The 22,893-nt window shown below is 45.9% G+C and overlaps 1 protein-coding gene across 1 annotated transcript in view; it reads left to right on the forward strand.

Moving 5' to 3' along the window:
• The first annotated feature begins 6,614 nt into the window (after positions 1-6,614).
• Positions 6,615-22,893, forward strand: part of LOC139229610 (nuclear factor 7, brain-like) — a 29,341-nt gene continuing 13,062 nt past the window's right edge. The window contains exons 1-4 of the mRNA XM_070861119.1: positions 6,615-7,328; positions 7,412-7,507; positions 8,951-9,184; positions 19,359-19,488. Coding sequence (XP_070717220.1) covers positions 6,906-7,328; positions 7,412-7,507; positions 8,951-9,184; positions 19,359-19,488 — 883 coding nt within the window. The 5' untranslated portion in view covers positions 6,615-6,905. The remainder of the gene's footprint in view (positions 7,329-7,411; positions 7,508-8,950; positions 9,185-19,358; positions 19,489-22,893) is intronic.

Genomic DNA, 22,893 nt, shown 5'->3' on the forward strand with positions numbered 1-22,893 from the left:
GTACAGTTTTGGACTTCTTATTTAAGGAAGGATATACTTGCATTGGAGGTTGTTCAGAGAAGTTTCACTTGGTTGATTCCGGAGTTGACTTTTGAAGATAGGTTGAACATAAGAACATAAGAACATAAGAATTAGGAACAGGAGTAGGCCATCTAGCCCCTCGAGCCTGCTCCGCCATTCAACAAGATCATGGCTGATCTGGCCGTGGACTCAGCTCCACTTACCCGCCCGCTCCCCGTAACCCTTAATTCCCTTATTGGGTAAAAATCTATCTTTCTGTGATTTGAATACATTCAATGAGCTAGCCTCAACTGCTTCCTTGGGCAGAGAATTCCACAGATTCACAACCCTCTGGGAGAAGAAATTCCTTCTCAACTCGGTTTTAAATTGGCTCCCCCGTATTTTGAGGTTGTGCCTCCTAGTTCTAGTCTCCCCGACCAGTGGAAACAACCTCTCTGCCTCTATCTTGTCTATCCCTTTCATTATTTTAAATGTTTCTATAAGATCACCCCTCATCCTTCTGAACTCCAACGAGTAAAGACCCAGTCTACTCAATCTATCATCATAAGGTAACCCCCTCATCTCCAGAATCAGCCAAGTGAATTGTCTCTGTACCCCTCCAAAGCTAGTATATCCTTCCTTAAGTAAGGTGACCAAAACTGCACGCAGTACTCCAGGTGCGGCCTCACCAATATCCTGTACAGTTGCAGCAGGACTTTCCTGCTTTTGTACTCCATCCCTCTCGCAATGAAGGCCAACATTCCATTCGCCTTCCTGATTACCTGCTGCACCTGCAAACTAACTTTTTGGGATTCATGCACAAGGACCCCCAGGTCCCTCTGCACCGCAGCATGTTGTAGGTTGGGCCTCTACTCATTGGAATTCAGAAGAATGAGAGGTGATCATATCGAAACTGAGTCCATGATCAGATCTGCCATGATCTTACTAAATGGCGGAGCAGGCTCGAGGGGCCAGGTGGCCTGCTCCTGCTCCTATTTCTTATGTTCTTATGTACCTGGTGGTCACGGAGGAACCTACAATTGTGGTCAGAGACCTCCATTTGCTGTGCAGCGTATGGAAGATGAGTTCCACATATGTACGGAAATGCTGGGATCATGTGGGCCTGGACCACCAATCACTTTGGGAACTCCGTTTGTACGAGCTCCCATTACTATCAATGAGAACCCTCCCCTAAGACAAGGAACACAACATAATGGGGGGAAAATTGCGGTCAGAGGCTTCATTCGTACCAACGCATCTGACCCAAAATAAATCTACGAAACTACCTGTTCGTCCCGAACAAACGTACAATTCCGGTCTGAGTTCTTCATTTGCTGCACAGCGAACGGGGATCTGTCTTCCACGTTTGGACGTCTGTGTTGGAATCACGTGGGCCTGGACCGCCAACCACGATGCAGTATTCTCAATGATCATAATGGGAACTCCATTTGTACGAGTAAAGAAACAGAGTTAACGTTTCAGGTCGATGACATTTTGTCAGAAACGTATGAAGTTAGAGATGTAACAGGTTTTAAGCAAATGTAGGGGCAAGAAACGGGGAGGAAAGAACAAAAGGGAAGGTCTGATAGGGTGGAAGGAAAGAGAGATTAAATGACAAAAGGGATGATGGTGAAAAGCAAAAGGTGATGGCAATGGACATCATCATCATTGTAGGTAGTCCCTCGGAATCGAGGAAGACTTGCTTCCACTCTAAAAATGAGTTCTTAGGTGACTAAACAGTCCAATACGAGAACCACAGTCCCTGTCAAGGGTGGGACAGATATTCATTGAGGGAAAGGGCGGGGAGTCTGGTTTGCCGCACGCTCCTTCCGCTGCCTGCGCTTGGTTTCTGCACGCTCTCGGCGATGAGACTCGAGGTGCTCAGCGCCCTCCCGGATGCACTTCCTCCACTTAGGGCGGTCTTGGGCCAGGGGCTCCCAGGTGTCGGTGGGGATGTTGCATTTTATCAAGGAGGCTTGGAGGGTGTCCTTGAAACGTTTCCCCTGCCCACCTGGGGTTCGCTTGCTGTGAAGGAGTTCCGAGTAGAGCACTTGCTTTGGGAGTCTTGTGTCAGGCATGCGAACAATGTGGCCCGCCCAGCGGAGCTGATCGAGTGTGGTCACTGCTCCAATGCTGGGGATGTTAGCCTGGACAAGAACGCTAATGTTGGGACAAGGTAAAGAAACAAAATATGTGCCAACGTATAGCCCCATCCTTCCTGGTTTGGATTCGAGTCCTTTCCAGGGAACATAGTCTGGAATTCCTCTTTGAATATTACCCAACCAGCAACTAACTTTATGATGTTCCTTAAGCTTTTATTTTAGAATTGGGCAACCTATACTCATGGCTCCCATATGCCGAGAATGAATATAAAAGTATCTGTGAATCCATTGGAAATAGATGGAGTGGTCACTTGATGAATGAGCTGTGAGTGGGCTGTCGCCTCATTGCTCATTGGGGAACATCACACACTAGGCCTGTTCCAAAGGGTCGAGTGGTTTATACCGAGGAAGGAAAACATGGAGGATATTCAGCCCCTTGAGTCTACTCCATCATTCAATGAGATCATGGCTGATCTGTGACCAAACTCCATATACCCAACTTTGCTTCATATCCCTTAAGAACTTTGCTTAACAGGAAGCTACCAATCTCGGATTTAAAATTAACAATTGACCCAGCATCAATTGCCATTTGCGGAGAGAGTTCCAAACGTCTACCACCCTGTGTGTGTCGAAGTGTTTCCTTATTTCACTCCTGAAAGGTCTGGCTCTAATTTTTAGACTGTGCCCACTGGTCATGTTAATTCCAACCAACGGAAGTAGTTTCGACAGCCGGAATCTGCCACTGGGAATATTGAAACAGAGAAAAATAAATAAAACTCACAACCTGAGCCGGGACCAATATTCCCACGGCGGGAGGGGGGGGCGGTTTGCTAGTGCTGTTGGGGAGGGTTTAAACTAGCTTGGCAGGTGGATGGGAACCTGAAAATAGATTCAGTCGGGAGGGGAGTAAAGCTGGAATTAGAAAGCAAAAATAAAGAAAGTGAGCTTGGATGAGAGAGGAATTAAGCAGGAAAAAAGGGTAAAAAAACAAATCAAATGGCACTTTGTCTAAATGCACGTAGTATTCGTAACAAAATAAATGAGTTGATGGCACAAATAAAGGCAAATGGGTATGATCTGATAGCCATTACATAGACGTGGCTGCAAGGTGACCAGGACTGGGAATTAAATATTCAGGGGTATTGACAATCTGGAAGGACAGACAGAAAGGAAAAGGAGGTGGGGTAGCTCTACTGATAAAGGATGGAATCACTGCAATAGTAAGAAAAATAATATTGGCTCAAATGATCAGGATGTTGAAACATTTTGGTGGAGATAAGGAACAATAAGGGGAAAATGTCACTGGTGGGCGTAGTCTATAGGCCCCCTAACAGTAGCAATTCTGTTGGTCGGAGTATAAACCAGGAAATAGTGGGGGCTTGTAAAAAGGGAACAGCAATAATCAAGGGTGATTTTAACTTCCATATTGATTGGATAAATCAAATTGCTCAGGGTAGCCTTGAGGAAGAGTTCATGGACTGCATAAGGGATGGGTTCCTTGAGCAGTATGTAACGGAACCAACCAAGAGACAGGCTATCTTCGATCTGGTCCTGTGTAATGAGACAGGATTAATAAACAATCTCCTAGTAAAGAATCCCCTTGGAATGAGTGATCATAGCATGATTGAGTTTCAAATCCAGATGGTGGCTGAGAAAGTTGGATCTCAAACCAGCGTACTAAGCTTAAATAAAGGAGACTATGAAGGTATGAGGGCAGAGTTGGCTAAAGTGGGCTGGGAAAATAGATTATAAAGTGTAGGACGGTTGATGAACAGTGGTGTACATTTAAGGAGATATTTCACAACTCGCAAAAAATATATTCCAGTGAGGAGGAAAGGGTGTAAGAGAAAAGATACTCATCCGTGGCTAACTAAAGAAATAAAGGACGGTATCAAATTAAAAACCAGGGCATACAAAGTGACCAAAACTAGTGGGAGACAGAAGATTGGGAAGCTATTAAAAGCCAGCAAAGAATGACTAAAAAAATGATTGAGAAAGGGAAGATAGACTATGAAAGTAAACTAGCATGAAATATAAAAACAGATAGTGAGAGTTTCTATAGATATATACAAAGGAAAAGGGTAGCTAATGTAAATATTGCTCCCTTAGAGGACAAGACCGTGGAATTAATAATGGGGAACATGGAGATGGCAGAAACTCTGAACAAATATTTTGTATTAGTCTTTACAGTGGAGGACACTAACAATATCCCAACAGTGGATAGACAAGGGGGTGATACTCAGTAAGATGATGGGACTAAAGGCAGATAAATCCCCTGGACCTGATGGCTTGCATCCTTGGATCTTAAGAGAAGTAGCGGCAGGGACAGTGGATGCATTGGTTGTAATTTACCAAAATTCCCTGGAGTCTGGGTGGGGGGGGGGCGGGTGGGGGGGAGAGGGGGGGCGGTCCCAGCAGATTGGAAAACTGCAAATGTAATGCCCCTATTTAAAAAAGGAGGCAGACAAAAAGCAGGAAACTATTGACCAGTTAGCCTAACATCTGTGGTTGGGAAAATGTTGGTGTCCATTATTAAAGAAGCAGTAGCAGGACATTTGGAAAAACATAATTCAGTCAGGCAGAGTCAGCATGGATTTATGAAGGGGAAGTGATGTTTGACAAATTTGCTGGAATTCTTTGAGGATGTAACGAACAGGGTGGATAAAGGGGAACCAGAGGATGTGGTGTATTTGGACTTTCAAAAGGCATTTGACAAGGTGCCACATAAAAGGTTACTGCACAAGATGAAAGTTCAGGGGTTGGGGGTAATATATTAGCATGGATAGAGGATTGGCTAACTAACAGAAAACAGAGAGTCGGGATAAATGGTTCATTCTCGGGTTGGCAATCAGTAACTGCTGGGATGCCGCAGGGATCAGTGCTGGGACCCCAACTATTTACAATCTATATTAACGAATTGGAGGAAGGGACTGAGTGTAACATGGCTAAGTTTGCTGACGATACAAAGATGGGAGGAAAAACAATGTGTGAGGACACACAAAATCTGCAAAAGGACACAGACAGGCTAAGTGAGTGGGCAAAAATTTGGCGATTGAATATAATGTTGGAAAGTGTTAGGTCATGCACTGTGGCAGAAAAAAATCAAAGAGCAAGTTATTATTTAAATGGAGAAAGATTGCGAAGTGCTGCAGTACAGCGGGACCTGGGGGTACTTGTGCATGAAACACAAAAGGTTAGTATGCAGGTACAGCAAGTGATCAGGAAGGCCAATGGAATGTTGGCCTTTATTGCAAAGGGGATGGAGTATAAAAGCAGAGAAGTCTTGCTACAGTTATACATGGTCTTAGTGAGGCTTGGGAACCATTGCAGGCATCTCTGGCAGTACTGAGCGCCTGCTGTAATTAAACAGACAACAGCGTCACCAGGAGGCAGCAATGGGAAACACAGACACAAAAAACATCTATTGTAAATTTTGAGATACTGTGTGCAGTTTTGGTTTCCATATTTACAAAAGGATATACTTGTTTTGGAGGCAGTTCAGAGAAGGTTCACTCGGTTGATTCCGGGGATGAGGGGGTTAACTTATGAGGAAAGGTTGAGTAGGTTGGGCCTCTACTCATTGGAATTCAGAACAATGAGAGGTGATCTTATTGAAACATATAAGATTATGAGGGGGCTTGACAAGGTGGATGCAGAGAGGATGTTTCCACTGATGGGGGAGACTAGAACTAGGGGTCATGATCTGAGAATAAGGGGCCGCCCATTTAAAACTGAGATGAGGAGGAATTGCTTCTCTCAGAGGGTTGTCAATCTGTAGAATTCGCTGCCTCAGAGAGCTGTGGAAGCCGGGACATTGAATAAATTTAAGACAGAAATAGACAGTTTCTTAACCGATACGGAATTAAGGGGTTATGGGGAGCGGGCAGGGAAGTGGAGCTGAGTCCATGATCGGATCAGCCATGATCGTATTAAATGGTGGAGCAGGCTCGAGGGGCCGTATGGCAGACTCCTGCTCCTATTTCTTATGTTCTTATGTTCTTACGTACATCGACCTGCAAAACCCTTTCGTAATATTAAAGACCTCTATCAGGTCATCCCTCAGCTTTCCCCTTTCTGGAGAAAAACGCCCCAGCCTGTTTAATCTTTCCTGATAATTATAACCTCCCATCCTTGTAAATCCATTCTGCACCTCCTCCAATACCCCTATTTCCTTTTTATATGGAAAGCAGTACAGTTGACAGGGGCCGAATCATTCTTGAGGCTGTCAGTCCGCAGACAGGATGCTATGATGTGTCACCATCTCCAATATTGTTCTATTATGCGACAGTCGAGATGGCAGAAGGGGAACTTGGTGGGCCTCAGTCCTTTTCGGTTTGCAGTTCCTGTGTCCCTTTGTTTGCATCGGGCTGAACTGAAAATACCTGTCTCTGGGCGTGTGTGCCACCCCTCGGGGTCCCTGGCTTTAAGGGAGTACTACTTTCATTGTACATTACTGGGAACCGCTGCAGGAATCCCTGGCAGTACCGAGCGCCTGCTGTAACTGAACAGACAACATTATCACCAGAGGCAGCAACTGGAAACACAGACACAAAGCACCGATTGTAAACTTTGAGATAAATTCCTGCCGATCCGTCCCTCCGTCTGTCTGTCTATCAATCCCTGTCTGTCTATCAATCTCTGTCTGTCTATCTATCTGTTCCAAGAGAGATTTTAAACACTCCCCTGTGCACTGGTAAACAATTTAGTACTGACAAGAACGGGCACGTTTTTTGCGGTAACAGGCTGGGTCCACCCGATGACAAGCTTAAGCTGAGTTTGAATCAGGAAGTGCTGAGAGGGAACATGGCATCCACGCAGCCAGCAGCCGAGAGTTTGGCCGATGAATTAATCTGTCCGGTTTGCCTGGATTTGTTCAGAGATCCGGTTACACTGGAGTGTGGGCACAACTTCTGCCGCTCCTGTATCACACAGTGCTGGGAAAAGACGGAGACAAACTCCTGCCCGGGGTGTAGAGAGGAGTTTCCGGAAATAAACCTCAGGGTTAATCGGGCCTTGGCGAATCTGGGGGAGAAAGTTCGCAATCTGAAGCTGGATCCGGAAAAGAAGGAAAGTAATCATCGCTGTGAGGAACATCAGGAAGAACTGACGCTGTTCTGTGAAACTGACAAGAAACTGATCTGTGTGAGGTGTCTTGTTGCTAAAGACCAGCGGGGTCACAAGTCCCACAACTTCATGGAGATAGACGAGGCTGCGCAGATGTACAGGGTACAGTGGGAGGGTACAATCTCTGGCAACATTTAAAAAATCTGTTTCGCATTAAACTTTACATTGTTACTTTCTAATTGCAGGATAAACTGAAATCATCCCTGGAATCGGCTACAAAGAGAAAGGATTCGGCTCAGGACACCGCACGGCGACAGGAACAGCAGATTTCCGGAGTTAGGGTAAGCATAAGAACATAAGAAATAGGAGCAGGAGTAGGCCATACGGCCCCTCGAGCCTGCTCCGCCATTTAATACGATCATGGCTGATCCGATCATGGACTCAGCTCCACTTCCCTGCCCGCTCCCTTATCCCCTTATCGTTTAAGAAACTGTCTATTTCTGTCTTAAATTTATTCAATGTCCCAGCTTCCACAGCTCTCTGGGGCAGCGAATTCCACAGATTTACAACCCTCTGAGAGAAGAAATTTCTCCTCATCGCAGTTTTAAATGGGCGGCCCCTTATTCTCAGATCATGCCCCCTAGTTCTGGTCTCCCCCATCAATGGAAACATCCTCTCTGCATCCACCTTGTCAAGCCCCCTCATAATTTTATACGTTTCAGTAAGATCACCTCTAATTCTTCTGAATTCCAATGAGTAGAGGCCCAACCTACTCAACCTTTCCTCATAAGTCAACCCCCTCATCCCCGGAATCAACCGAGTGAACCTTCTCTGAACTGCCTCCAAAGCAAGTATGTCCTTTCGTAAATATGGAAACCAAAATTGCACGCAGTATTCCAGGTGTGGCTTCACCAATACCTTATATAGCTGCAGCAAGACTTCCCTGCTTTTATACATCATCCCTTTCCAATAAAGGCCAAGATTCCATTGGCCTTCCTGATCACTTGCTGTACCTGCATACTATCCTTTTGTGTTTCATGCACAAGTACCCCCAGGTCCCGCTGTACTGCAGCACTTTGCAATCTTTCTCCATTTAAATAATAACTTGCTCTTTGATTTTTTCTGCCACGGTGGATGACCTCACACTTTCCAACATTATACTCCCATCTGCCAAATTTTTGCCCACTCACTTAGCCTGTCTATGTCCTTTTGCAGATTTTTTGTGTCCTCCTCACACATTGCTTTTCCTCCCATCTTTGTATTGTCAGCAAACTTGGCTACGTTACACTCGGTCCCTTCTTCCAAATTGTTTATATAGATTGTAAATAATTGGGATCCCAGCACTGATCCCTGCGGCACCCCACTAGTTACTGATTGCCAACCCGAGAATTAACCATTTAACCCGACTCTCTGTTTTCTGTTAGTTAGCCAATCCTCTATCCATGATACTATATTACCCCCAACCCTGTGAACTTTTATCTTGTGCAATAACCTTTTATGTGGCAGCTTATCAAATGCCTTCTAGAAGTCCAAATACACCACACCCACTGGTTCCCCTTTATCCACCCTGTTCATTACATCCTCAAAGAACTCCAGCAAATTTTTCAAACATAACTTCCCCTTCATAAATCCATGCTGACTCTGCCTGACCGAATTTTGCTTTTCCAACTGTCCTGCTACTGCTTCTTTAATAATGGATTCCCTGTGCTGATTTTCTGGGATCTCGGTTAGTTTTGTTCCCTTTATCGCGGTGCATTAATTATGTTTCACATTTCATTCGGTAGGAACAGTCGAGCAGTCTGCAGACACGTATCACATCCGAGTTCGCTAAAATGCACCAGATTCTCACTGAGAAAGAGCAGCGTTTGATCAGCAACCTCAGGGAAGAAGAGGGGAAGATTCTAAAATCAATGGAGAAAAACCTCAGGGGAATCCAACAGGAGTTAGATTGTGCTGAGGAAGAAATATTGAAGTTACAGAGACAGATGGAGAAACAAGATAATGTTAAATTTCTGAAGGTAATACCTTATTTTATTATAATAAAACTATACAGTTAGACAGAATTCAAATAGCTTTGGTCCCGTATAGATTATCGTAAAACATAATTGATTTGTTAACCATCATTAAACCATTCTCTTACTGAATGTTCGCACATTGCGAGGTAACGTTTTATATATATTTTGGGATATCATCATTGTAGGGGAATCTGACAATCTGTAGTGGGTTTGTGATGTGCTGTATTTGGATTTCCAGAAGGCATTCGATAAGGTGCCACATAAAAGGTTACTGCACAAGATAAAAGGTCATGGGATTGGGGGTTAATATATTAGCATGGATAGAGGATTGGCTCACTAACAGAAAACAGGAAGTAGGGATAAATGGGTCATTTTCCGGTTGGCAAACAGTGACTAGTGGGGTGCCGCAGGGATCAGTGCTGGAGCCACAACTATTTACAATCTATATTAATGACTTGGATGAAGGGACCGAGTAATGTAGCCAAGTTTGCTGATGATACAAAGATGGGTGGGAAAGCAAATTGTGAGGAGGACACACAAAATCTGTGAAGGGATATAGACAGGCTAAGTGAGTGGGCAAAAATTTGGCAGATGCAGTATAATGTGGGAAAATGTGAGGCTATCCACTTTGGCAGAAATAGTAGAAAAGCAAATTATAATTTAAATGCAGAAAAATTGGCAAGTGCTGCAGTACAGAGACACTTGGGGGTCCTTATGCATGAAACACACAAAGTTAATATGGAGGTACAGCAAGTAATCAGGATGGCAAATGGAATGTTGACCTGTATTGCAAGGGGGATGGAGTATAAAAGCAGAGAAGTCCTGCTGCAACAGTACAGGGTATTGGTGAGGCCACACCTAGAGTACTGCATCCAGTTTTGGTCTCCGTATTTCAGGAAGGATGTACTTTGGAGGCTGTTAAGTGAAGGTTCACTCGGTTGATTCAGGAGATGAGGGGTTGACTTATGAGGATAGGTTGAGCCTATACACATTGAAGTTCAGAACAATGAGAGGTGATCTTACTGAAACTTATAAGATAATGAGGGGGCTCGACAAGGTGGATGCAGAGAGGATATATCCACTCATAGGGGAAACTAAAACTAGGGGACATAGTCTTAGAATAAGGGGCCGCCCATTTAAAACTGGGATGAGGAGAAATTTCTTCTCTGAGGGTTGTGAATCTATGGAATTCTCTGCCCCAGTGAGCTGTGGAGGCTGGGTCATTGAATATATTTAAGGCAGAGATAGACAGATTTTTGAGCGATAAAGGAGTAAAGGGTTATGGGGAGCGGGCGGGGAAGTGGAGCTGAGTCAATGATCCGGTCAGCCATAATCTTATTGAATGGCGGAGCAGGCTCAAGGGACCGAATGGTCTACTGCTCCTACTTCTTATGTTCTTATGATCTTCTCAGTACGCGTGCAGTGCTACCTTTTCCCTGGAGGCAGAGTGCTTTAGGGCTCCTAATCTGACCCTGAATGCACCGTATCCAAGCGGTGTGAGATCCCCTGGGAGAATCGCCTCTCTCGGTGCCTCACCTGCAGAGTGTCACTTGGGCTGGTGTCAATGCCGGTTCAGGAGCCTTTCACATCTCTCGGACAGTTCATAAACTTGTTGCGGTGTCTTTCATGTATAGAAAGCCTACGTTCTCACCTGGGCCTCAGAACAGTTTGAGACTCGCACTGCAGAATGCAGCAGAGCTCTGCCCTCATACCGATCGTAGAACTATTTCCAGTGAAGTCGTCTTCTTTGGTATGGTAGTAACAAAGCAAATCGAATGTCAATGTCGAAGTCAGATATCCAGGCCAAAGCTCCCGGTGTAACAACGTGAATATTTTGTAGGCTGCCTGTGAATTCCCTCTGAGGGCAATGCTCACTGATATGCTCCAGGGTCTGATTAGGAGCTCCACAGTCACATCATGGGGATGCTACAATCTTCCACCTATGGAGAAGGTGGAGGCATCTACCATGAACGGTTCTAATGTGGTTAATCATCATCATAGGCAGTCCCTCGGAATCGAGGAAGACTTGCGTCCACTCTTAAAGTGAGTTCTTAGGTGGCTGAATAGTTCAATACAAGAACTACAGTCCCTGTCACAGGTGGGACAGATAGTCGTTGAGGGAAAGGGAGGGTGGGTCTGGTTTGCTGCATGTTCTTTCCGCAGCCTGCGCTTGATTTCTGCATGCTCTCGCCGATGAGACTCGAGGTGCTCAGCGCCCTCCCGGATGCACTTCCTCCATTTAGGGCGGTCTTTGGCCGGGGACTCCCAGGTGTCGATGGGGATGTTGTACTTTAACAGGAAGGCAGTGAGGATGTCCTTGTAACGTTTCCGCTGCCCACCTTTGGCTTACTTGCCATGAAGGAGTTCCGAGTACGTTGCTTTGGGAATTTCATGTCTGGCATGTGGACAATGTGGCCTGCCCAGCGGAGCTGATCAAGTGTGGTCAGTGCTTCAATGCTGGGGATGTTGGCCTGGTCGAGGACGCTAATGTTGGTGCATCTGTCCTCCCAGTGGATTTGCAGGATCTTGCGGAGATCTCGTTGGTGGTAAGCCTCTTGAGGTGTCTACTGTACATGGTCCATGTCTCTGAGCCATACAGAACGGAGGGTATTACTATAGCTCTGCAGACCATGAGCTTGGTGGCAGATTTGAGGGCCTGGTCTTCGAACACTCTTTTCCTCAGGCGGCCGAAGGCTGCACTGGCGCACTGGAGGCAGTGTTGAATCTCGTTGTCAATGTCTGCCGTTGTTGGGAAGTGGTCCACGTTATTAGAAACATAGAACCATAGAAAAATAGGTGAGGAGTAGGCCATTCGGCCCTTTGAGCCTGCACCACCATTCAGTAAGATCATGGATGATCATTCACCTCAGGTATCCCTTTCCTGCTTTCTCTCCATACCCCTTGATCCCTTTAGCTGTAAGGGCCATATCCAACTCCCTCTTGAATATATCTAACAAACTGGCATCAACAACTCTTTGAGGAAGAGAATTCCACAGGTTAACAACTCTCTGAGTGAAGAAGTTCCTCCTCATCTCAGTTCTAAATGGCTTACCCCTTATGCTTAGACTGTGACCCCTGGTTCTGGACTTCCCCAACATTGGGAACATTCTTCCTGCATCTAACCTGTCCAATCCCGTCAGAATTTGATATGTTTCGATGAGATCCCCTCTCATTCTTCTAAGCTCCAGTGAATACAGGCCCAGTTGATCCAGTCTCTCCTCATATGTCAGTCCTGCCATCCCGGGAATCAGTCTGGTGAACCTTCGCTGCACTCCCTCAATAGCAAGAATGTCCTTCCTCAGATTAGGAGACCAAAACTGAACACAATATTCCAGGTGAGGCCTCACCAAGGCCCTGTACAACTGCAGTAAGACCTCCCTGCTCCTATACTCAAATCCCCTAGCTATGAAGGCCAACATACCATTTGCCTTCTTCACCGCCTGCTGTACCTGCATGCCAACTTTCAATGACTGATGTACCATGACACCCAGGTCTCGTTGCACCTCCCCTTTTCCTAATCTGCCGCCATTCAGATAAAATTCTGCCTTAATGGTTGTCCACTGTTTGCGGGAATGGTTTGATCCTTCAGGTTGTACTGTAGGGTCCTCTATAAGAAATCTAATCCGTATGTCACAGTTTTTCCCAGAATTTCGCCATCGGTCATCCAGGCTGAGGGGAGATCGCTGAGGGGCTTCTGCGACGGTCCAACAAGGCCGTCTAGATTTGAGAGGAGTCGGCAGATTCAGGTTAATGGGATGTTGTGGTCTATAGCTGGCAAACCACAGCTGTCCAGTTGCTGCTCTCACCTTGTATGGGGACAACGCACGCATGCGCAAAGCTGTGCTAAGCGATTGGATGCACCTTTAATACCAGGAAAGAGGCCGCGGAAGCAGCAGCTTTGTCTTCACCTATCTATCTTTCACTGTCTAATGTACTGAAAGCGTTACATTTTGGTGACATTTTCTGTCAACTGTTTCCATTGTAAATTCCCGTGTCAACACGTGCATTGGAAATAGCCGATGTTAATTTTCAGCCTATAATTCAATCCTCCCACCAATGGAGGCGCTGCAGTGCCAACATTATTGGCAGAGAGTGCTGCAGCATGCCAAGATTGCCCATGCTGCTTCTATTGGAAGTGTGGACACGGGAATTAATAATGGCAATTTCAAAATATGGGCAAAATGTATAACCTTTAAAGGGGAATAAATTTCCTCTGCGAACCTGGTCCAGTTATTTGCTGCTCCCCTATGCACTGCTACTTGTTACATTTTTTATCAATTTTTTTCAAGAGATGTTCCTGTGCCAATGTTTATAATGGAAACTGCCTGTATGTCAGCTGTGGTTCAGTGGGTAGCACATTCGCCTCTGAACTAGAAGGTTGTGGGTTCAAGTCCTACTCCAGGAACTTGAGCACATAATGCTAGGCTGACACTCCAGTGCAGTGCTGAGGGACTGCTACACTGTCGGAGAGGCAGTGCTGAGGGACTGCTGCACTGTCGGAGAGGCAGTGCTGAGGGAGTGCTGCACTGTTGGAGAGGCAGTGCTGAGGGACTGCTGCACTGTCGGAGAGGCAGTGCTGAGGGACTGCTACACTGTCGGAGAGGCAGTGCTTGAGGGACTGCTGCACTGTCGGAGAGGCAGTGCTGAGGGACTGCTGCACTGTCGGAGAGGCAGTGCTGAGGGACTGCTACACTGTCGGAGAGGCAGTGCTTGAGGGACTGCTACACTGTCGGAGAGGCAGTGCTTGAGGGACTGCTGCACTGTCGGAGAGGCAGTGCTGAGGGAGTGCTGCACTGTCGGAGAGGCAGTGCTGAGGGACTGCTGCACTGTCGGAGAGGCAGTGCTGAGGGACTGCTGCACTGTCGGAGAGGGAGTGCTGAGGGACTGCTGCACTGTCGGAGAGGCACTGCTGAGGGAGTGCTGCACTGTCGGAGAGGCAGTGCTGAGGGACTGCTGCACTGTCGGAGAGGCAGTGCTGAGGGAGTGCTGCACTGTCGGAGAGGCAGTGCTGAGGGACTGCTGCACTGTCGGTGAGGCAGTGCTGAGGGAGTGCTGCACTGTCGACGGTGCTGTTTTTTGGATGAGACATTAAACCGAGGCCTCCGTCTGCTCTCTCAGGTGGATGTAAAAGGTCCCGTGGCACTATTTTGAAGAAGAACAGGGGAGTTATCCCCGGTGTCCTGGCCAATATTTATCCCTCAATCAACATAACAAAAAAGCCCCGGATTATCTAGCCATTACCACATTGATGTTTTTGGTAGCTCGCTATGCGCAAATTGGCTGCCGCATTTCCCACATTACAACAGTGACTACACTCCAAACTACTTCATTGGCTGTAAAGAGCTTTGAGACATCCGATGGTCGTGAAAGGCGCTATATAAATACAAGTCTTTCTTTATATTAACCTGTCATGCTGTAATTGCACCATTCGGACAGTGGAGGCGCTGCAGCACCTGCATGTTGCATCACTCCGCTCCTTGGCTTATGCTGCAGAGACATCCTGTGTTGTAACTAACTCTATCTTTCTGTTTCCCAAATTGCTTCAAGGTGTGCTTTTCAACTAAATAATATGCAATGAAAGTGAAATCCCAAATAAGGGCAGAATGTATGTCATTAAACTAGACTATGTTTGCATGCTTTGCATTACAAATTTGAGTCTAAATCGATACTTTGTTGGGTTGAGTGGCATATGCCATTCCTGTATGTGGATCTTACACTCCTAACCTGCCAGATTTGACACTGTCCAGTATCTATTTCTTAAATAGAGTAACAGAGAGGATGTGTCAATGCATCTTCCTTGACATACTAACTGGATACCATGTGCTTTATTGTGCCCTCCTGTGAAATATAAACTTACAGAAGTCCTGCTACAACTGTACAGGGTATTGGTGAGACCACACTTAGAGTACTGTGGACAGTTTTGGTCTCCATATTTAAGGAGGGATATACTTGCATTGTAGGCAGTTCAGAATAGATTTACTAGGTTGATTCCTGAGATAAAGGGGTTGACTTCTGAAGAAAGTTTGAGCAGGTTGGGCCTATATTCATTGGAGTTTAGAAGAATGAGAGGTGATCTTATTGAAACGTATACGATTCTGAGACGGCTCGACAGGGTAGATACAGAGAGGATGTTTCCCCTCATGGGGGAATCTAGAACTACGGGGCATAGATTCAGAATAAGGGGTTTCCCATTTAAAATGGAGATGAGGAGGAATTTCTTCTCTCAGAGGGTCGTGAATCTTTGTAATTCTGTACCCCAGAGAGGTGTGGAGGCTGGGTCATTGAATATATTAAAGGTGGAGATGGACAGATCTTTGAACGATAAGCAAGTCAAGGATTCTGGGGAGCAAGCAGGGAGGTAGAGCTGAGCCCAAGATCAGATCAGCCATGATCTTATTGCATGGTGGAGCAGGCTCGATGGGCCGAATGGCTTCCTCCTGCTCTTATTTCTTATGTTCTTATGTTCCCTTGTTTTGTGAAATAGGACCGGGGCAAATGCCAGATGTGGTGAAACTTGATCCGAATCTTGAAACTGCGTTAGACTAAGGTGGCCATACAGAGCAAGCACTATGATCAGATGCACTTGGCTGAAGCAGTACAATTTGTCTTCACGGAATGATACAAAATAGAACATACGCCTTGGTACTTTGCATCAATGGGTTAAAACTTCCATTCAGGTTGTTTAACTTTTCCACCTTAGAGAGGGAGCAAGCCTGTGGTTTGCTGGTAGCATTCCTACCTCTCAGTCAGAAGGCGCAGGGATTAAATCCAGCTGTAGACGGTCAAAGCAAGTGGAAATTCAGCTCTGAATTATTTTGGTAATTCGGATCTGGTGGGTGGCCCTATTGTCATGCGGGCTCTGAGACCCCATGGAACCTTCTGCCACAGAGCCCTAAGCACCCTGTGGGCTGGTATAAGGTGAGTTACGGCCATGGAAGGAGTGGTCATCTTGCGGCCTGTGCCTGTCCGACAGTCATTCAGCCATGAATCCTCACACTGCTTCGCAGTGTTCCCAAGGGAAGCATCTGAAGATACGACCTTTGCAAAGAATTTCCTTCAACACACTTGACTCCTTGACATCTTTCTTGTTTCATAAACCTCTCCCCAGGCGCCCCCATTAATCATAGAATCATAGAATGGTTACAGCACAGAAGGAGGCCATTCGGCCCATCGAGCCCATGCCAGCTCTCAGCAAGGGCACTTCAGCCAGTCCCACTCCACCCTTCCCCCGCAGCCAAGCAATTCTTTCCTTCACCTACTTATCTAATTCCCTTTTGAAAGCCACGATCGACTCTGCCTCCACCATCCTTTCAGGCAGTGAATTCCAGATCCTAAACACTCACTGTGTAAAAAAATATTTTTTCTCAAATTGCCTTTGGTTCTGCCAATCACCTTAAATCAGTGTCCTCTGGTTCGCGACCCTTCCGCCAATGGGAACAGTTTCTCCCTGTCCACTCTGTCCAGACCCCTCATGATTTTGAACACCTCTATCAAATCTTCTCAACCTTCTCTGCTGAAAGGAGAACAAGTCCAGCTTCTCCAGTGTATCAACGTAACTGAAGTCCCTCATTCTTGGAATCATTCTCGTAAATCTTCTCTGCACCTTCTCTGAGACCTTCTCATCCTTCCTAAAGTGTGGTGCCCAGAACTGAGGCTGTGTTTTACACAGGCTCATCATAATTCCCACACTTCGTACTCTACACCTCTATTTATGAAATCTAGGATCTCATAAGCTTTTTTAACTGTTTTCTCAACCTGCCCCACCTTCGACAGTTTAAGCGCACATACCTCCAGGTCTCTCTGTTCATGCACCCCCATCAAGATTCAACTCCTTATGTCCCCTCCTCCTTCTTTTTACCATTCGCTCTACGATCCTCCTCACTGTTCACTCTACTCCCAAGTTTTGTGACATCTTCAATTTTTGTAACTTGTGCCCTGTACATCCAAGTCCATGTCATTTATACATACCAAGGAAAGCAGTGATCCCAGTACCGACCCCTGGGGAACATCACTGTATACCTTCCTCCAGTCCGTAAAACAACCGTTCATCACTGCTCTCTGTTTCCGACCACTTAGCCAGATTTGTATCCACGCTGCCCCTGTCCCTTTCATTCCACGGGATTCAACTTTGTTAGGAAGACTATTTTGTGGCACTTTATCAAACTTCATCAGCCCTTTAACCATGTATTTCTTACTGTTAATCTCAGGGGTGACAACTTCAGTTCATCATATTAAACACCATTTTGCCTAAATGTCTTTTGTGAAACTCGTTAGAATAAACAATATTAAAAATAACTCTTATTTTCCCAAATACTTTTTGTGGAACAAAATGGTCACATAGTCACACTGCTCCCGTTATCCCTCGCTCTGTAACCCCACCCAAAGACTAAACATAGAAACATAGAAAATAGGTGCAGGAGTAGGCCATTCGGCCCTTCGAGCCTGCACCGCCATTCAATGAGTTCATGGCTGAACATGCAACTTCAGTACCCCCTTCCTGCTTTCTCGCCATACTCCTTGATCCCCCTATTAGTAAGGACTACATCTAGCTCCTTTTTGAATATATTTAATGAATTGGCCTCAACAACTTTCTGTGGTAGAGAATTCCACAGGTTCACCACTCTTTGGGTGAAGAAGTTTCTCCTCATCTCGGTCCCAAATGGCTTACCCCTTATCCTTAGACTGTGACCCCTGGTTCTGGACTTCCCCAACATTGGGAACATTCTTCCTGCATCTAACTTGTCTAAACCCGTCAGAATTTTAAAGGATTTCTATGAGGTCCCCTCTCATTCTTCTGAACTCCAGTGAATACAAGCCCAGTTGATCCAGTCTTTCTTGATATGTCAGTCCCGCCATCCTGGGAATCAGTCTGGTGAACCTTCGCTACACTCCCTCAATAGCAAGAATGTCCTTTCTCAAGTTAGGAGACCAAAACTGTACACAATATTCCAGGTGTGGCCTCACCAAGGCCCTGTACAACTGTAGTAACACCTCCCTGCCCCTGTACTCAAATCCCCTCGCTATGAAGGCCAACATGCCATTTGCTTTCTTAACCGCCTGCTGTACCTGCATGCCAACCTTCAATGACTGATGTACCATGACATCCAGGTCTCGTTGCACCTCCCCTTTTCCTAATCTGTCACCATTCAGATAATAGTCTGTCTCTCTGTTTTTACCACCAAAGTGGATAACCTCACATTTATCCACATTATACTTCATCTGCCATCCATTTGCCCACTCACCTAACCTATCCAAGTCACTCTGCAGCCTCATAGCATCCTCCTCGCAGCTCACACTGCCACCCAACTTAGTGTCATCTGCAAACTTGGAGATACTACATTTAATCCCCTCGTCTAAATCATTAATGTACAGTGTAAACATCTGGGGCCCCAGCACAGAACCTTGCGGTACCCCACTAGTCACTGCCTGCCATTCTGAAAAGTACCCATTTTTCTGAGTCTCCTCTCCAAGTGTGCAGAACCACAAAGGATCGCCAGTTAGAGAAATATATGATTAAATGTGGCTTCTCACAGGTCTGCAATTACACTGAGGCTGTATGATCAGCCATGATCAGATTGAATGGTGGTGCAGGCTCGAAGGGCCGAATGGCCTACTCCTGCACCTATTTTCTATGTTTCTAAAACCAGAGTATGAGAGTACCTACTAGAGGCAGTCTCACATCAGTTAACTTTGCTACAAGTTGAAGCATCACTGTTAGTGTCTGGTAATTGCCATCTTCATACCTGGTACCGTGCAATAATGCACCAATACACACTCAGATTTTATATTTTAGCTGGATTGTTCTCATCCACAGATCGCTGCGTTTCTGCCAACTCTTTGTTGCACATTTTGATGCAGTCAAGACACTTGCCACGGAAATATCCATTGCAGTAACACTGCAATCAAAATAAACCACAATAAATTAATGCATTGCCAATGGAAGCAATGTGATCAGCAGGAGGACTACCAGATCTGCTTCCAAGTTTACTTTCTCCAAAAAAAAAGTGTCATTTTACTTTTCCAGGTTCATTTTCCGGTGTTAATCCATACCTGTCACCCGGTCCTGTCACTGGCACACCGGAACTATTTCACACTTGCTGACTGCGTCACTCAATTCTAGTTTTCTGATGCCAGAGGCTCACTGTGAACTGAGATCTGTGTTTGTGTTTTATATTAGGATGAAGTTAACCATGTCAGCAAGAATAACGCTCTCCGTTCATTGGTCAGTGGGGAACTGTCACTGGGAACATTCAAAGGCCCTTTACAGTACACAGTGTGGAAAGAAATGAGGAGCAGCATCATCCCAGGTAAAGAGTTTTCTATATCAGACTCTGTAAAGCTCCCATTGTGTGAATGCATCTAAATAATGGAATACAGCTCCAGGATTTGGACAAATGGGAAGGAAGCGAAAACACAAAATCTTCGCATTTCGCAGAGGCAGCTTATCAATTCAGGTGCAATGAATATGAGGAACTGTCACGGCGTGGGTATAAAATGGATTGGCCAACAATAAGCAACGAGCTGGGGTTCGGAAGTATTGCTTGCGCTAGCGGTAAGGTTGGTTGTGGTGGCCCCAGGAGTCAGTGCCCGGGTCATCTTTGTTCCCGGCATATATAGACGTTTTATGCATGGGCACAATCGCGACATTTGCTGATGGTACCAATGTATGGAGGTTGGCAAACAGCAAATCGGACTCTAGAAAACTTCTCAAGTACACCGAGAGGCTAGTAGCATACAGGAGGGAGGTGTAATTAAATGTGGAGAAGTGTGACCTGATACAGTTTGGGAGCAAAAACATTGAATGAGTCCATAAGCCCAATGGTAAGAGTCTGAATGTTGGTAAATGGATAGAGAGTCCCAGAGGATCCTATAATAATTGTTGAAAGTTAGAGCGCAAGTCGGTTAAACCACAACATCCCAGTAAAAGTGTTGTTTTGAATTAAAAGGGATACAGAATAAAAGAGTAACGTGGTATGTACAATGCAATGGTTGGGACACAGTTAGAATTCATTGTTCAGTTTTAGATGATTCATTACAGACACAAGGCACGGTACATGAACGATGGGCTGAATGGGCTCCATCTGTGCTGTGTCATTCTATGACAAGCCACTACAGCCATAGCGAGCGGACATTGGAGATTCACCGGGATACTGCCTGGGATGGAAAGCTATCAGCAGGAGGATAGAATGGACTATTTCATTTGGTGCAGGGAGCCTAAGGGGTGATTTACTAGATTGTATTTAAATGATGAAGGGTTTTTGACAGCGCCAAGAGTGAACAACTATATTCCTTCATTTAGCAGTCAGTGATGCGTCATCAATTTAACGTTGTCACGAACAGAGAGAGGAAAGAGGTCGGGAGGAACGGTTTTACGCAGGGTGCATGGAATGCATCACCAGAATGAGTTGTTGAGACAGAGATCATTGCATCATTTCAAGGAAATTAGATAAACATTGAAGCGGAGAAAGAGGGAGAGAGAGCCAGGGTGACGGGGAACACATGGCAATGGGATTGTTTCGGTAATGAGCAGGGATATACATGACGGGAAGAATGGCCTCCTTTGGTGCTGCAAGCTTCGATGGAGCGATACTGGCCCCCAATCCTCGGCATCCTGAATGCTAAGCGGTACCACTGCGCTGGTCATATTTAGACAGGGTGAGAAGTTTCTGGACATGTGTGTGGGAAAAATTAGGGAAAAATTATAGTGGGTCTCCGCATACTGCATTGTAAGAATGAACTCACAGCGTAACTGTCAGTCGTGGCTCAGTGCTAACACTCTCGCCTGAGTCAGAAGGTCGTGGATTTAAGTCCTACTCCAGGGACTTGAGCACAAAAATCTAGGCTGACTCTCCAGTGCAGTGCTGAGGGAGTGCTGGACTGTCGGAGGTGCTGTTAAACTGAGGCCCCGTTTGCCCTCTCAGGTGAATGTAAAGGATCCCATGGAAATATTTCGCAGGGGAGTTCTACCCGGTCTCCTGGGGCCAATATTTATCCCTCAATCAACAGAACAAAAAACAGATTATCTGGTCATTATCACATTGCTGTTTCTGGGAGCTTGCTGTGCGCAAATTGGCTGCCACGTTTCCCACATTACAACAGCGACTACACTCCAAAAAGTACTTCATTGGCTGGAAGGAGCTTTGGGATGTCCAGTGGCCATGAAAGGCATTGGCAAAGTCTAACAGGGGCAGGAAAGTTGTGCTCCAGAACCCAAACCACACACACATGTACGCACCCACAATGAAACAAAAAGTGGTTGCTTGTCCCCTCCTCTGTCGTTATTGAGACACTGAAATGGGTCCCAATATTGTCAGTGTGAAGGCAACCTCTGATCCATGTTTAATATTCAGCATCATTAGTTGTATCAGAAGGTGAAATGAGTCCAAGGAGACTGCGAGCTATTTGCCCCAATCGGGATTACCCTCTGAGTGTTCCCGGGGTCCCAGAGGTTTATTCCCCATTCTGTCCACACTGTTGTCCCTTCACTCACAGCAGCAGTTCCCGTTGTGCCGGTCCTGGCTGCAGCTGTTCGCTGTGTTGTCCCCGGAGCTCTGTCCGTCTCCGGAGAAGGTCCATGTGGAACCCGCAGGAGTTTCAGTATTCCCAGGAATATGTTCACGTTCTGACTGAAAACGTCACTGACACCGAACAAACTGAGGGAAATCCGAGTGAGAATGTCCCTGGCTTGACTGGTGATCAATACGAATCGATTATTCTCGATTATGGATGTGATCACATCTCGCGCCCCAAAGTTCAAATATCGGAGAGACCAGAAACAGTCAGGGATCATCCAGAGTGAAGTGATGGGAAATTACTGAGTCACATTCAATAAGTTACTTTAAACCTAAATTATCTATGTCCCAAAATCAGGTTTGACTGAAAAATCCCAGGAATTTAATAATGCTTTTATAATTAATCTACGAAACATTGATAACAGGGTTTATTTTAAAAAACAATCGTTATTTTCTTTATCCATCATTGCCGACTAGGGCCCATGAAGGGGCGGTTTTCCCCTCCAGTTGGAGGGAGAGATATCCCGGGATCGGTGCTTGACACATTGGGCTGGGAAAGTGAACGGGAGCCAAACGATATCATAGAGTGTTATATCCTGTATATAAGTACAGAGAATGTAACAGGTCTGTAACATGTTCCCCTGTTCCTGCAGCCACTGCCCTCTGACCCTCCAGTCCCAGTGCGGAGGGGGTCCCAGCCCGGAGCTGCCCCCACCATGAGCCACCATCAAATGATACAGCAGGGCGGGAGATTTAAAAACAGTCAGACTTTGAATCAATCAAACTAACGGGGACAGAAATCCCTGTTTCCTCTTCCCGCGGGCGTTCGACTAAAAATAAGGGAAAAGGTGCGCGCCTACCTTTTTAGTCGAATGCCGTAAGAAATTCCGGCCTTCCCGGTTCCGTACGGAGCGTGTATGGACCCGGGAAGGCATCGGAAAAGCTGGTTTTCAGCGCACAATGCGCATGCGCTGAAAACCGGCTTTTCCGATCGGTCAGGTTTTTGTCTGGACAGATTCTCCGCATCTCGGGAGCGAGGACAATTTGCAAGGGCAAGATTGCGGGATTTACCCATATCTTTCCCAGCAAATGACCTCAAAACTGTGCCTGATAAAAGCAGGTGCATAGCCTCCATTTACAGGCCTAAGAGTTTTAAAATACACATAAACATTTTAAAATAAAGTTACGAAAACATATGTT

Source organism: Pristiophorus japonicus, chromosome 19 (genome assembly GCF_044704955.1).
Source record: "Pristiophorus japonicus isolate sPriJap1 chromosome 19, sPriJap1.hap1, whole genome shotgun sequence".
NCBI lineage: Eukaryota > Metazoa > Chordata > Chondrichthyes > Pristiophoridae > Pristiophorus > Pristiophorus japonicus.